General features: G+C 35.5%; 1 protein-coding gene across 5 annotated transcripts in view; it reads left to right on the top strand.

Moving 5' to 3' along the window:
• Window positions 1–14,508, top strand: part of HELZ (helicase with zinc finger) — a 166,032-nt gene that overhangs the window by 105,760 nt on the left and 45,764 nt on the right. For all 5 annotated transcript variants that reach the window (XM_025436755.3, XM_025436751.3, XM_025436752.3 and 2 more), the window contains 2 exons: window positions 3,570–3,798; window positions 10,376–10,580. In XM_025436755.3, coding sequence (XP_025292540.1) covers window positions 3,570–3,798; window positions 10,376–10,580 — 434 coding nt within the window. The remainder of the gene's footprint in view (window positions 1–3,569; window positions 3,799–10,375; window positions 10,581–14,508) is intronic.

Genomic DNA, 14,508 nt, shown 5'->3' with positions numbered 1-14,508 from the left:
TGCCATCAACCCTCAGTTTTGTTCTCTGTCATTAAGAGTCTCTTATGATTTGTTTCTCTCTCTTTCCTTTCTGTCTTCCCTTCCCACATGTTCACCTGTTTTGTTTCTTAAATTCCACACTTGAGTGAAGTCATATGATATTTGTCTTTCTGTGATTGGCTTAATTTCACTTAGCATAATATATTCTACTTTTATATCCATGTCATTCCAAATGACATGGAGGAATAATATTTCTCTCTCTCTCTCTCTCCATCCATGTTTATGTATACCACATCTTCTTTATCCACTCCTCAGTTTGATGGGCATTTGGGCTCTCTTCATAGTTTGACTGTTGTTGATAATGTTGCTATAAACATCGGGATGCATGTACCCCCTTCAAATCTGTATTTTTGTATTTCTTTGGGTAAATACCTAGTAGTGCAATTGCTAGATCATTGGGAAGTTTTTTTTTTTTGTTTTGTTTTTTTTTAAGGAATCTCCATTCTGTTCTCCAGAGTGGCTGCATCAGTTTGTATTCCTACCAGCAGTTCAAGAGGGTTCCCCTTTCTCTTCATCCTTGCCAATACCTGTTGTTTCTTGTGTTGTTAATTTTAGCCATTCTGACAGATGCGAGGAAGTATCTCATCATGGTTTTGATTTTTTTTTTTTAAGATTTTATTTATTTATTCATGAGAGACACAGAGAGAGAGAGGCAGAGACAAAGACAGAGGGAGAAGCAGGCTCCTTGCAGGGAGCCCAATGTGGGGTTTGATCCTGGGACTCCGGGATAATACCCTGAACCAAAGGCAGATGCTCAACTGCTGAGCCACCTAGGTGTCCCTAGTTTTGATTCTCTTTTTCTTGCTGTTTCTTTTTTTTTTTTTTTTTTTAATTATTTTAGAGAATATGTATGTGCAAGTGGGGAAGAGGGACAGAGGGGGAAGGAGAGGGAAAAGGAGAGAATCTCAAGCAGACTCCATGCTGAGCACAGAGCCCAATGTGGGGCTTGATCCCATGACCCTGTGATCATGACCTTAGCTAAAACCAAGGGTAGAACACTTAACTGGCTGAGCGACCCAGATGCCCCATCATCATGGTTTTTGTTTGTATTTCCCCAATGAGTGATGTTGAGCATCTTTTCATGTGTCTTCTTTAGAAAAGCATCTATTAATGTCTTCTGCCCATTTCTTAACAGGATTATTTGTTTTTTGGGTGTCGAGTTTGATAAGTTCTTTATAGATTTTGGATATTAACCTTGTATCCAGTATGTCATTTTCAAATATCTTTTCCCATTCTATAGGTTGCCTATTAATTTTGTTGTTTTCCTCTGCTGTGCAGAAGCTGTTTATCTTGATTAAGCTCCATTGGTGCATTTTTGTTTTTTGTTTCCCTTTCCTTGGTGACATGTCTAGTAAGAAGTTGCTACAGCCAAGATGAAAGAGGTTGCAGCCTATGTTCTCCTCTAGAATTTTGATGACTTCTTGTCTCACATTTAGGTCTTTCACCCATTTTGAATTTATTTTTGCATCTGGTGGAAGAAAGTAGTCTAGTTTTACTCTTCTACATGTTGCTGTCCAGTTTTCCCAACACCATTTGTTGAAGAGACTCTTTTTTCCATTGGATATTCTTTCCTGCTTTGTCAAAGATTAGTTGACCATAAAGTTTTGGGTCCATTTCTGCCTTTTCTATTCCGTTCCGTTGATCTGTGTCTGTTTTTGTGCTAGCACCATACTGTCTTGATGACTACCACTTTGTAATATAGCTTGAAATCTGGAATTGTGATGCCTCCAGTTTTTTCTTTTTCAGAATTGCTTTGGCTATTTGAGGTCTTTTGTGGTTCCCTATAGATTTTAGGGTTGTTTGTTCTAGCTCTGTGAAAAATGTTGGTAGTATTTTGATAGGGATTGCATTAAATGTGTAGATTGTTTTGGGTAGTATAGACATCTTAACAGTGTTTGTTCTTCTAGTCCATGAGCATGGAATTTTTTCCCATTTCTTTGTGTTCTCTTCAGTTTCTTTCATAAGTGCTCTGTAGTTTTCAGAGTACAGATCTTTTACCTCTTTAGTTAGGTTTATTCCTAGATATCTTATGGTTTTTGTTGCAATTGCAAATGGTGTCGATTTTTATTTCTTTTTCTGCTGCTTCATTTTGGTGTATAGAAATGCAACAGATTTCTGCACTTTGATTTTAATTTTATATCCTGTGACATTGCTGAATTCATGTATTCTGGCAATATTTTGGTGGAATCTTTTGAGTTTTGTACATAGAATATCATGTTGTCTGCAAATAGTGAAAGTTTGGGCTCATTCTTGCCGATTTGGATGCCTTTTATTTCTTTTTGTTGTCAGGTTACTGAGGCCAAGACTTCCAGTACTATGTTAAATAGTAGTGGTGAGAGTGGATATTTGGGCTTGCAGTTAGAAGGAATATTACCAGTAAGGTAGGAAACACCCAAAGGAGACCTAGGATAGGTAATTGTCTAGAAACTGCCACATGGAAGTAAGAAATGATTGAAAGAACCTGGGTTGTTTGGCCTAGGGAGAGAAGATGAAAGATTGATACTAAAACTGTATTCAGAAATTTGTAGATTTGTCATAGAATGAGTGAATAGATGTGTTACTATAATAAAGAGCATTAAAAAAATGTGCAAACTAGAATCTCAGCCTTCCCTATGGAATCAGTTGTGTCTACCTTTGTTAGTGAAAGGTTAGATGACTGCTTCAAAGAAGGGTCCTTGTATTGAGCAGGACCTTAGACGAGACAATCACTAAGGCTGGTTCCAGCAATAATATTTTAAGAATTTTAATAAAATTATTTTTAGCGTTTTTATGTGTTCATTCTGAAAGTATCTCTCCAGTTCAAAAATACATAAAATGCCACAGGTCATTGGCATTAAGTACTTTCACATTGTGCAACCATCACCATTGTCCATTTCCAGAAACTCTGTACCCATTAAATTATAAGTCCTTGTTCCACTTCCCTCCTCCCTGCAGCCCCTAGCAACCACCATTCTACTTTCTGCCTATGGATTTGACTACTCTAGGGACCTTATGAAGTGTGGTCCAATGGTATTTGTCCTTTTGTGACTCCCTTATTTTGCCTAATGGTATCAGGGTTCATTCACGTTGTAGCGTGTGTCAGAATGCCCTTCCTTTTTAAGGCTGAGTGATATTCCATGGTATGTATATACCACATTTTGTTTACATTCATCTATTGATGGACACTTGGGTTACTTCTACCTTTTGCCTCTGCGACTAATGCTGTTATAAACATGAGTATATTAGTATCTGTTTGAGATCCTTCTTTCAGTTCTTTTGGGTAGATGCTCGGAAGTGGAATTGCTGGATGCTGTGGTAATTCTGTGTATTAGTTTTATGTGTGATTGTTTTAGGAGCTGCCATACTACTTTTCCATAGTGTTTAACATACCATTTTATATTTCCACCTGCAGGACACAAGAGTTTCAGTTTCTCCACATCCTCACTGACACCCATTACTTAGCAATAACATTTAAAACTGAAATGCTTTTATTATGTGAGTGGTTCAAAATAACAATCTTAAGTCTTTTATTTGTTTTTCTTTTTTAATAGGAAAACAATTCAGAGTTCTATTTCTTAGTACAGTACGTACAAGGCATACTTGTAAACATAAACAGACACCAATTAAAAAGAAAGAGCAACTGCTGGAAGATTCTACAGAGGATTTAGATTATGGTTTTTTATCGAACTATAAACTTCTAAACACTGCCATCACAAGAGCACAATCCCTGGTTGCTGTGGTGGGTGATCCCATTGCTCTGTGCTCTATTGGAAGATGCAGGTAATTGTGTGTTACTGATTAAGACATTAAAGGGAGAAAATGTAGAATGATTTGCATCCTTATGTATATACTTATTTTGTATGACCTGTTGGCTAATTAAAATTGGGTTCAATTTTACCTTATATCCAGTAGGAATACAAAAATATATTGCTCTGGATCTATTCATTATATTCATAATTATGTATTCATTCATTTAGCCATGACTTAACAGATATTTCCTGCGTGTCCACTATGTTCTAAGCACTTTTCTAGCCACTAAATACATAAGTGAACAAAAATGAATAAAATCTCTGCCTTTGTGGGTTTTATATTTACAGAGGAAGATTGAGAATAAATAAAATAAGAATACCCTATAGTCTTATACATGGTAAGTTCAGTGAAAGAGAAATAGAACATTAAGGGGAATTAGGAGTGATGGGGGTGTGGTAGGCTATTTTGTGATTTATGTAGCATGGTCAGAGCATCCCTCACTGAGAAGCTGACTTTGAAGTGAGGGTAGTGAGCTATGCTGATATCTGGGGGAAAAGTGCTCCAGAAAGAGGGAACCACATGTGCAAGGGTCCTCAGGTGGTTTTGTGTACATGTGTATTTTTGATGGAAACTGAATTTTACATTGATAATCTTTCATTTTTTTTCCCCCTTTCATTATTGTTTTAGCTTGTTTTTGGTGAATTTCCTTCTCTACTTATTTTCTCTCAGGGCTTCTCAGTGTAAGTGATTCTTCATGTTTGGTTAATCCAGAAGATCTTAAAATTAAGGAGGTTAGGAGTAGTTATACTTATCTTTGGATCGTGTTGCTAGTAGATTATAGTCATAAGGAGCTATTTCTACTAAAATGTTGATAAAATATCAAAATAAGAAATTACACACTTACGAGTTATACCTCTTAATCAGAGTTTTAATTGTTAAATTTTAGCTATTAGCCAGTAATATAAGACTTGTTCTTTGTAGTGTTGAAAATTATGTTATCATTAGCAAAAAAAAAAAAAACAATTGAACAGAAATTTATAATCTATACTCTTTTACGAAAAAGAAATACACTAGGGATTACTTAAAGTTGTGGAAATATTCTAGGACCTGTCAAAGTGAATTCAGATAGTAATAAGTGATGTAGAGAGTCCTGAATATGCCTTGAATAATTATTTCTTTTTGATATGTTAGAATTAAAGTAGACAGAGCTGTTAGGAAGTGGCCTTTTTAAACCAAATTTTTTATTGCAATATAGATAGGGCAGTATTTTATTGTCTGTTTTCCTGTTTCAGCAGAAAGAAAAATTCTATGGGAAGGGAGACAACTGGGATGTTTAATAATAATAATCTGTATGTATTAGAATTTAAGACTCCAAGAGAAGTTAATATACTTTGTAAGGGGAAAACCATTAACAAAGGAATCAAATATTTTAAATTTATGGTTATGTTATAAAAACAATCTTTTTATTTAAAAGAAAAACCCCACAAAACTTAAATGCACCATGACTTATTTATGCATAGCTGAACAGTCCTATTGTAAAATATCTTTTTTAAAAAAGGATTTTATTAATTATTTGGGGGGGGGGTGGCAGAGGGAGAAACAGACACCACTGAACGGGAGCCTGATGCGGGGCTGAATCCCAGGACCCTGAGATCATGACCTGAGCTGAAGGCAGATGCTTAACTGACTGAGCCACCCAGGTGCCCCAAGATGTGTATAATTTCATACTTACAAGGGAGATTTCTGTTCATCTTTAGCCACTAATGACAAAAAGTTGAGAAAGAGAATATATTAATTCCATGTTCCAAATGAGTAAAACTAGATCTAATAATTTGGCTTCTCTCCTGAGAATTTTACTTTAGATACTTTATAATTCATTGAAAGCATATTTGGTTAGACTATTGCTGTGATATTTTACCATTTTTGTTCATATTTGTCATTTGAAAAATATATACAGTTTGATTAGAATTTAATAGATTAAAACACATATAAAATAGAACAACATATTAAAAACTAGGGGGAAAAAAAAACAAATTAGAAACTGTGGAGGAATAAACAGATTGTATAACAGTAGCCTTGAGCCAAACTTGTTTTGGACTCTTTTTTTTTTTGTAAGTGACTCCAAACATTTATCAATATGAATATTTTTTTTAAACCATTATCCCTTTCTGTATAGTTGTATTATGCGATGAATTCCAAGAGATCAGCGTTTTTCACCGCTTCTCTGACATAAATTGCTATTTTCTTAGAGCAAATAGGTGAATAATTCTTTCTGAGGCCATGCTGTCAGAATTATCTGGGGCTAATTTTTAACTCGAAGCCAGGTCTACTGGTTACTTATTTCTTGCTACTAAGCTGGAGTGTATTAAGAGCTGCAAGTTAATTTATAAGCTAGGCAAAATATTTTCAGAGAGGTTAAATATATTGTGTAGGGAGAAAAAATATAACTTAATAGCTAATTTGGATTGCTGATTATCTGTGTTATTTGGACAGTTTAATAATGGCTCTGAGAGCTAATAGTTGAAGTGTATGGATATTTGTACTATAATCTTTCTAATTTTATTAGAAATTAATTTAATCTCATAATACAAGTAAACTTGGGAGGTCATATATGATTCTTAGGTACTATAATAACAGAGGAATGAATTCTTTGTAGTTTGAGTTAATCATCCCCCCACCATGTCCTATTCAATATTTATGAAAAACTAATATGATATTTCTAAATATTAATTAAAATTTCAAGGAATAATTACTGTGTATAGTATACCAGTTTAGAAGGCAACTATTATATAATCTTTTTTGTATTTTTAAACAGAATTTATCTATTAACCTGATGTGAATGTAGTGAACTTCTCTCTCTCCAGCTTACCAAACCAACAAATATTAATATAGTAGCTGATGTTTACTGACAGTTTTCTCTTGCCAGGTGCTTCGTTAAGTGCTTTGCACACTTAGCCTTATTCAGTCATCCCAACAACCCTGCAATGTGGGAATTTTATTGGCATTTTAAATGGGCTGCCTGATTCAAAGAGTTTAAATTACTGCCCACGGTCATATACCTATTGAATGGTTCACTGAAACAGATGTCACATTGACTTTAAAACCTAAGCTCTTCTCTCTGGGTTACTCTGCCTTTCCCAGAAAGTGATGAATGTGTTTGTATAAATCTACACTGAATGGGGAGAGCCAGAGAGGAGTCATAACATTTCTCTAAATCAGTGTTTGGAGGAGGTCTTTCTGTGAACTGAATTTCTTAATAGATGCCATTTGCTCAGTGAGATGTAATCATATTTCATATATATGTAGTGATATATATATAAATGCACGAATAGATACTCACTCTCTAACTTAAACATACCAAGTGATCTTTCATTGTTTTATCAATGATCCTAGAAGCCAGGTTAGCATAGAAACAAAACCAAACTTTGTTCATGCAGTGATTAAAAGTAAGGTTATGTTCTTTGAAATGCTTGTAATTATAGTATGTAGAAACACACTTGGGTTTTCTAGCCCAAGTTGTTATTATCAATAATATATGAAAAATTTAGGGAGGGGCCTGAGAATTGGTCTCGCCTATAAATAATCATAGAAATGAAGGATTATCTTCATTCTCAAGTAATCTTTCAGTTATGTGTTCAGAAATGCCTCATAATGCCATAGATAATATTTTATTAAAGTATTGAGGAGTTCAAGGGCTGTGTGTATGAATAATCTCTGAAAGAGCCATTATGAAGAGAGAAAAGGAGGATTTTTAAGAATTTTTGAAGGGAAAAATATATTTCTCTGAAAGTTTAAAAGTGAGAAAATAATATGAATACTATTGGTGCCTTATTTTACACATGAGGAAATTGAGCTACAAAGAGATTAAGTTATTGAACTGCTTGAAGTTACACAGCTCCTGAATGTCAGAGCCCCTACGAAAACCCCAGAGTGTGTAGTTCTGAATCCACATACTTGACCACCTCACCATACCAGTGGGCCAGTCAGAGGATAAGTGAGATTTAAAATGGAGCTTTCAGAACTAGTTTAACTTATTGTGTTTATTGTTCTGAAATGGTGTCCTTTCAGCTCTAAGTCTGCTGCTTTGAAATTCTTGGGATCTTGTAGACAAAGACTGTCACTGAGCCACTGGCTTCTCCTGAACTGGGGGTTGTTTGAAGGTTCTTCTGAACCCTGTGTTAGTTCAGCTCTTGCTCAGTGCAGTTGAGGTCAGTGAGGGTGGCATGGGAATAGAGCTTCGAGTCAAAAAAGCAGCTTGAACATAGAACAAGTTCTAGCATCTTGGCCACATAAGCTGTAAATGAAAATATGCTATAAAAATCGGTATTAGAAGCTGAGAATAAAAGCCAGTCCATTCTCTCTGTGTTTTGGTGTGTCTTGAATTTCAACCCAAATATGAAATGCCATTTTATGAAATTAATACTTTATCAGACCAAAGAAACTACATTTAAATATAGCACGTGGAATCATGTTGGTAAATATTCACATTGAATATTCAGTTGAATATTGTGGCTTTTTAAATCAAAAGTATGGGAAAGTTTATGGATTTCAGCTCTTGAGTGCTATATTAAAGATAATTCTTTAACTATCAGACTGTGATTTAAAAAGCCTTGATTCCGGGATCCCTGGGTGGCGCAGCGGTTTGGCGCCTGCCTTTGGCCCAGGGCGCGATCCTGGAGACCCAGGATCAAATCCCATGTCAGGCTCCCGGTGCATGGAGCCTGCTTCTCCCTCTGCCTGTGTCTCTGCCTCTCTCTCTCTCTCACTGTGTGCTTATCATAAAAAAAAAAAAAAAAAAAAAAAAGCAAAAAGCCTTGATTCCTTCAGAAGGGTTATTTTTTCTTTAAAAGGATTTTATTTATTTGAGAGGGTGTGTGTGTGGTGGGGGGGGTGGGGGGGAGAGGGGCAGCAGGAAGAGGCAGATGGGGAGGGAGAGGGACAAGCAGTCTCTGCACTGAGTGTGGAGATTGTCATGGGGCTCCATCTCATGACCCTGAGATCATGACCTGAGCCAAAACCAAGAATTAGGTGAAACCCAAGAGTCTGACTCTTAACCAACTGAACCATCCAGGCACCCCCAGAAGGGTTCTTAATAAAAATAAAGGGTAGCTTTTAGTGGACATTTCTTAGCAATGCATACTTCCTGTAGCTGAAAGACTGTTGTATCTTATTGTGAGAAATACATATTTAATATTTTATAATACTTTCACTCTTCCTGTTGTTGACATATAAGCCTGAATTTTTTTTGGACATATTTCTTAAACTTTAAAAAAGTAGGAAAGGCATATGTAAGAGAAACAGTTCAAAATTAAACCCTGCAAAGTTTTATGAATATATTAATAACCCAATTCCCATTCATATACTAACTTCTATAATATAAACCTTTTCATTTATGCTTCTTGAAGCTATCTTGATTACTTCTTGTCTACCTGGACACAAGAATACCAATGTGGGAAGAAATCATATCATACATTTTTTTATACCATAATAAAACATTATTTGAATCTCATATTAAAGATAGGCCTATATATTTATAATAGTCATTTAAATTAAAATTATGTTCTTTTGTAATATATATTTAATATTTTTAATATTTGGAGATCAGTTTTTATTTTTATTATTTTTATTTTTTATTTTTATTTTTTTGGAGATCAGTTTTTAAAACTGAAGGAAAATAGCAGCAACTGCAACAAAGTTTTGAATGTATTTTTCTCCTTTAGTATTTATTAATGTGATTAGGAAATAATCAACATTAAAATTGGCATTCCAATTTCCTGTATTTTTCATAATTAATTTAACTCTCTTAGTTAATAAGTTGTGCTTATGACAGGCATCTGTTAAGTAAGAGAAAAAGATAGTTATTTCTTAAGAATCTTCTATGAGGAGGATACATGGGTGACTCAGTTGATTTAAGAGTTTGCCTTCAGCTCAAAGGTCCTAGGATTGAACCCCACTTTGGGCTCCCTGCTCTACAGGGAACCTGCTTCTCCCTCTCCCTCTGCCTGCCCTTCCCCCTGCTTGTGCTCTCTCTTTCTCTCTGTCAAAAAAATAAAATCTTAAAAAAAAGCATCTTCCATGAGGATTATCTACTTTGTGGCTGAGATTTATGTCCTGAGTTGGCTTTTCTTAGTCATCCAGCACCAGACTAATTTGGCCCTATAATTCAAATTAGTCTGTTTTATGTATGTGTGTGTGTGTGTGTGTGTGTGTGTATTATATATATATATATATATATATGTATATATGTCTAGAAATAAAAATCATCTGTAAAATAAGCTAGCATCAGTTTTGAAATCCTTACTTACTATGTGGATAACAAAACTATAATTCTAGATGAGCATTGACCACATTACTTGTATTGATTAGCCCAAATTAATTGAGAACATAGTTTGTATTTTCTACAATATTAGACATAACTATAGTTTCAGAATCAAACTATGGAGTCTTGTGATCTGGTGGAAAGATTATACCTGAATCATGTATAAATGTTTCATCTGAGCATTTGGGGTGGGAAGAGTGAATTTGAAATTATCTATAGTTGCTTATGTTCATTTCTGTGATCTTATCCACTGAAATTGTAAACTGATCTTCTAAATCTTTTCTGTAGGAAATTTTGGGAGCGATTTATTGCCCTGTGTCATGACAATAATAGCCTACACGGAATCACTTTTGAACAGATCAAAGCTCAGCTAGAGGCTTTAGAACTCAAGAAGACATATGTGTTGAATCCACTGGCACCTGAATTTATCCCCCGGGCTCTAAGACTGCAGCATTCAGGAAATACCAACAAACTTCAGCAGTCACCCCCCAAGGTAAAGTCTGCTGATGGAATCGAAGAGGGTAGAGGGAGAGAACAGCACAGAAGGGTCCATGGTTCATTGGGCTGCAAGTTACTTTAAATATTGGAAATGAAGGTTACATTTGGCGGCAAGCAGTTTCAGCAAGGAACTTGCTAGTTTGCACATGTAAGTGAGAATACAGTGTGGTGTGTAGCTATGCTCAATGTCATAATCATCCTCAAAAAGTTTTCAAGTACCTGATTGCTTCTGGTGTCCTTTGTATGATACCTCCCAGTCCCCTCTACTGGTAGACTTTGTTTTAACAAGATGTGGATAAAACAAAGCAGTTGAAAAGACTATCACACTTATTAAAAGCATGCCCTTAGAGTATATTATTATAAGGAATAATATACAATAGTGTTTGTAGAAAGCAGTTCCAATCATGTGTTGATGAACAGTTAATTTCAAGTGGTATTTGACACAGTGATAAAATTTGGTTGACTTCTTGAAGATTACTTTAATTGAGTTGACCTATATTTGTTGTATAAGAAGTAGTCTCATCAGAAGGCGTGGAGGTGGGTCAGTCAGGGCCATGTCTGCTTTTGAACCATAGTTATTTTGGGCAGAGACAGCTGGTTTATTTGCTACAGTGCCTGAAAAAAATATGCTTGCACTTACCATCTAGAAACGAGAGTTATGAGAATGGCATGTTTAGTATTTGTTCTGCTTGTTTTGGTCTATTTATAGTCATCAGCATGGTATTAAATTTATTGACATGAATGAAGTAAAAGAATATGTCAGTTTGGGACTTCATTTTAAAAATGTAAAACCTAATGTGTAAACAATAATTAATGGCTTAATATCTTGAAAATCTTTCAGCTAAATAGGTATTAAGCTGAGAAGAGAATTACTTCTGTGTTAATATACTGTTGTGTATTATTAGTTTAATAAAAGTGGATCAAATGTGTAGGAATGCTTTAAATTGATAATCAACTTATTTATTAAATAGTTAAGTTTCTTCTATGTGCTAGCTGCTATGGGTAGGTGCTAGAGAAACATAGGCAAGCAAATTAGCGTGCGCGCGCGCACACACACACACACACACACACACACACACACACACCTGCCCCGCTTTTGCCACAAGTGTTGAAGGTGATGGTCAGAGGAAGTAGGTAGATTCAAGGCAGTTTCCACCACAGAAATCTTGTTTAGGAGTCCACAGAGTAGATGGGAGGATATGAGGAGACATTTCAGAAACTAGAATATGAGCTCCATTAGGGCAGAGATGTTTGTCTGTATTGTTTACTGCTCTAGTCTCTGTGCCTAGAACAACATCTGGCTCATTGTAGGTGCTTAAAAGTATTTTTTAGATGAATGAATGAAGCTTCAGATAGAGCTTATACAACAGGCTAGAGGTGTGAGAGAATAGGCTCTACAAGGACCAGCAAGAAGTTTAGGGTGTGTGGGGAGTAGGGAACCCAGGTAGAAATATTTATATTTTACTGTTTTTTAAATTAAAAATTGTTTTTTTAATTAAAATGTTGTAAAATCATTATACCCTTTGCATATTCCTAACTACAATAGAGTAAGCTCTTTTTACTGACCTGAGAATGTAAGCATCAATTTATGTACTATAGGTGCAGCTAGATTCAAGCCATGATACCAAATGTGGACTGACCCTAACCAAGATCCTGCAGTTTGCTTTTTGTTTTCATTTTAAAGGTGAAGTAATAAATGTTCAATCCACTTGCTTTTCTAAAACCATAGAAAGTTCTCCCTAAAGACAAAAATCCTGTTCTATATACTTTTTATGGTCCCCACTGCCTTGCCCCACTGTTTGCACGTAGTGGGTGCTCAATAAGTATCTGATAGTGAATAATGGTTATGATACATCCAGTAGAGTGTAGTGTGGCATTTCTCTCTCTCCCTCCCACCCTCCTCTTCTCTCTCTGTCATTGGTGGCTTTTCTTTTTTAATGAGAGGATTGTGTAATTAAAGGCCAAAACCGCCATTGCCCCAGTTTTGTTTTTGTTTTTGTTTTTGTTTGCCCCAGTTTTGTTTTTTGACTTTTTAGAAAATATTCTTCTCTGGTGCGACAGATATTGTCTGTTGTTTCTGTGTCACTAATACAGTGGTTCGTCAGATTATACACCTGGCTATTTAAAGTTATTGATTATTTATAGCAAGTATGAGAATAATCAATAATTTTAAATAACTGATGTATAATGAGCAAGAGGTTATTTTTATCACTTCATTGCTTTTCTCTCCCCAGTATTTTATTTTACTTCCATTAAATTGTTTTGAGGTTTGAATTTGTACTGGAGTCTTGTTTATTTAACTTTCTATTGTAGGAAGTTCAAATATATGCATCTAATGAATACCCTGTCATCTAGATTTTTGTTTTTGTTTTTTTTAAGATTTTATTTATTTAAGAGAGAGAGCGTGCACACACACGGTGCACGCACGTGCACCAATGGAGTGGGAGAGTCAGAGGGACAAGCAGATTACCTGCTTAGCAGAGAGCCCAGAATCCTGAGATCATGACCTGAGCCAAAAACCAAGAGTTGGATGCTTAACCAGCTGAGCCACTTGGGCATCCCCCTGTCATCTAGGTTTATTAATTATCAATGTAATCTTGTCTCATCTACAGACACCTCCTTTCCCCCCACCAGATAAACACACTGGAAATTTTTGAAACAAATCCCAGATACTTTATTTCATGTGCTAGAGTCTTTTGATGAAGGAGGATATACTTCATTGCTAGAAAAGGAAGTTACTTCTGAAAATGTGATACTAAACCATATAATTTCCCTTAAGTTTTCCTTAATGTTTAACTTTTAACACAATTCTGTGCATAAGAAATATTAAAAATTAGTATTGTTAATGTTAGACTACAATTTAAATCCCAACCTGATTTCATGTAGATGAAATCTTTAGAAGACTGGCCAATAGTTAAAAATGCTCCAGGACCTGTTTGCACAGGCCTATGTTTGGCAACAGAACATCCCCTGAGCTGTTTAGCAGTCACATAACTTTATTCTAAGAGGTTGGATCTGTGGTGGTGTTAGTGAAGGTACAGAATATTAGGGGGTCCAGGAGCTGGTGGTCTGAGCTGGCCCTTTATTGCCTCACTCTTTGCAGGCATCATTTATTGCCAAGCTCCTGTTTCATGGGTCCCTGCAGAATTAGCATGGAGAAAAGCAATTTGCCTGTCTTCATTCTGCTTTCTCCTAGGGCATTTACTAGGAGCAACATTTGGAAGCTTGCCAAAATAGAACAGATTCATTTGCACATACTCTAAAAACTGGTCAGAGCAAAGATAATATTCAGAAATGGATTATCTGAAAAAACTATAGCATTATTTTATAGATTGTAGCTGTGAGTTATTTTCATCATCTGTTTTCATCATCAGCTGCTTGTGTTGTGTCTCACTGTCCTAGACATTAGAAAACATGTCAGTTTGTGTACTTCAGAAACCTGCCCAGCAAGGGGTGGATATGTGGTAGGCCTCATTAACATTTATTAAGTGAGTAAATGGAAAACAATGTGAAAAAAATAAATATTTGAATAAACAAATGGTGGAGTAAAAAGTCCTTACAAGATATGTGACATGAGCTACATTTGCTTATAAAAATCCTGGCATTCTACCAAAGGTACACATACTTTCTGAGGTCTATTAGCAAACTTTTGGAATTCTCATTGTGGAATGATTTTTACACACAGTGCTAGCCTATTGCTACATTATTTTGTTTATAAGCTACCAATTACCATATGATTTTATATGGACCAAGTACACTTACTACCCTACAGCTACGTGCTTAGTTGAAGCATCCGAGGAAAGCTTTCCTGCCCTGAACTGTACAGAGTGCTGAATTATACTTATAGAGGTGCATATCTTTTTTTTTCTTTTTTTTTTAGGTGCATATCTTTTTACATGATAGGTCCCAGGTTGCTTTTTCAT

The sequence above is a fragment of the Canis lupus genome, chromosome 9, assembly GCF_003254725.2.
Source record: "Canis lupus dingo isolate Sandy chromosome 9, ASM325472v2, whole genome shotgun sequence".
In the NCBI taxonomy this organism is placed as follows: domain Eukaryota; kingdom Metazoa; phylum Chordata; class Mammalia; order Carnivora; family Canidae; genus Canis; species Canis lupus.
Note: the sequence above shows the minus strand (reverse complement) of the source record. Positions and strands in the feature narration are given on the sequence as shown.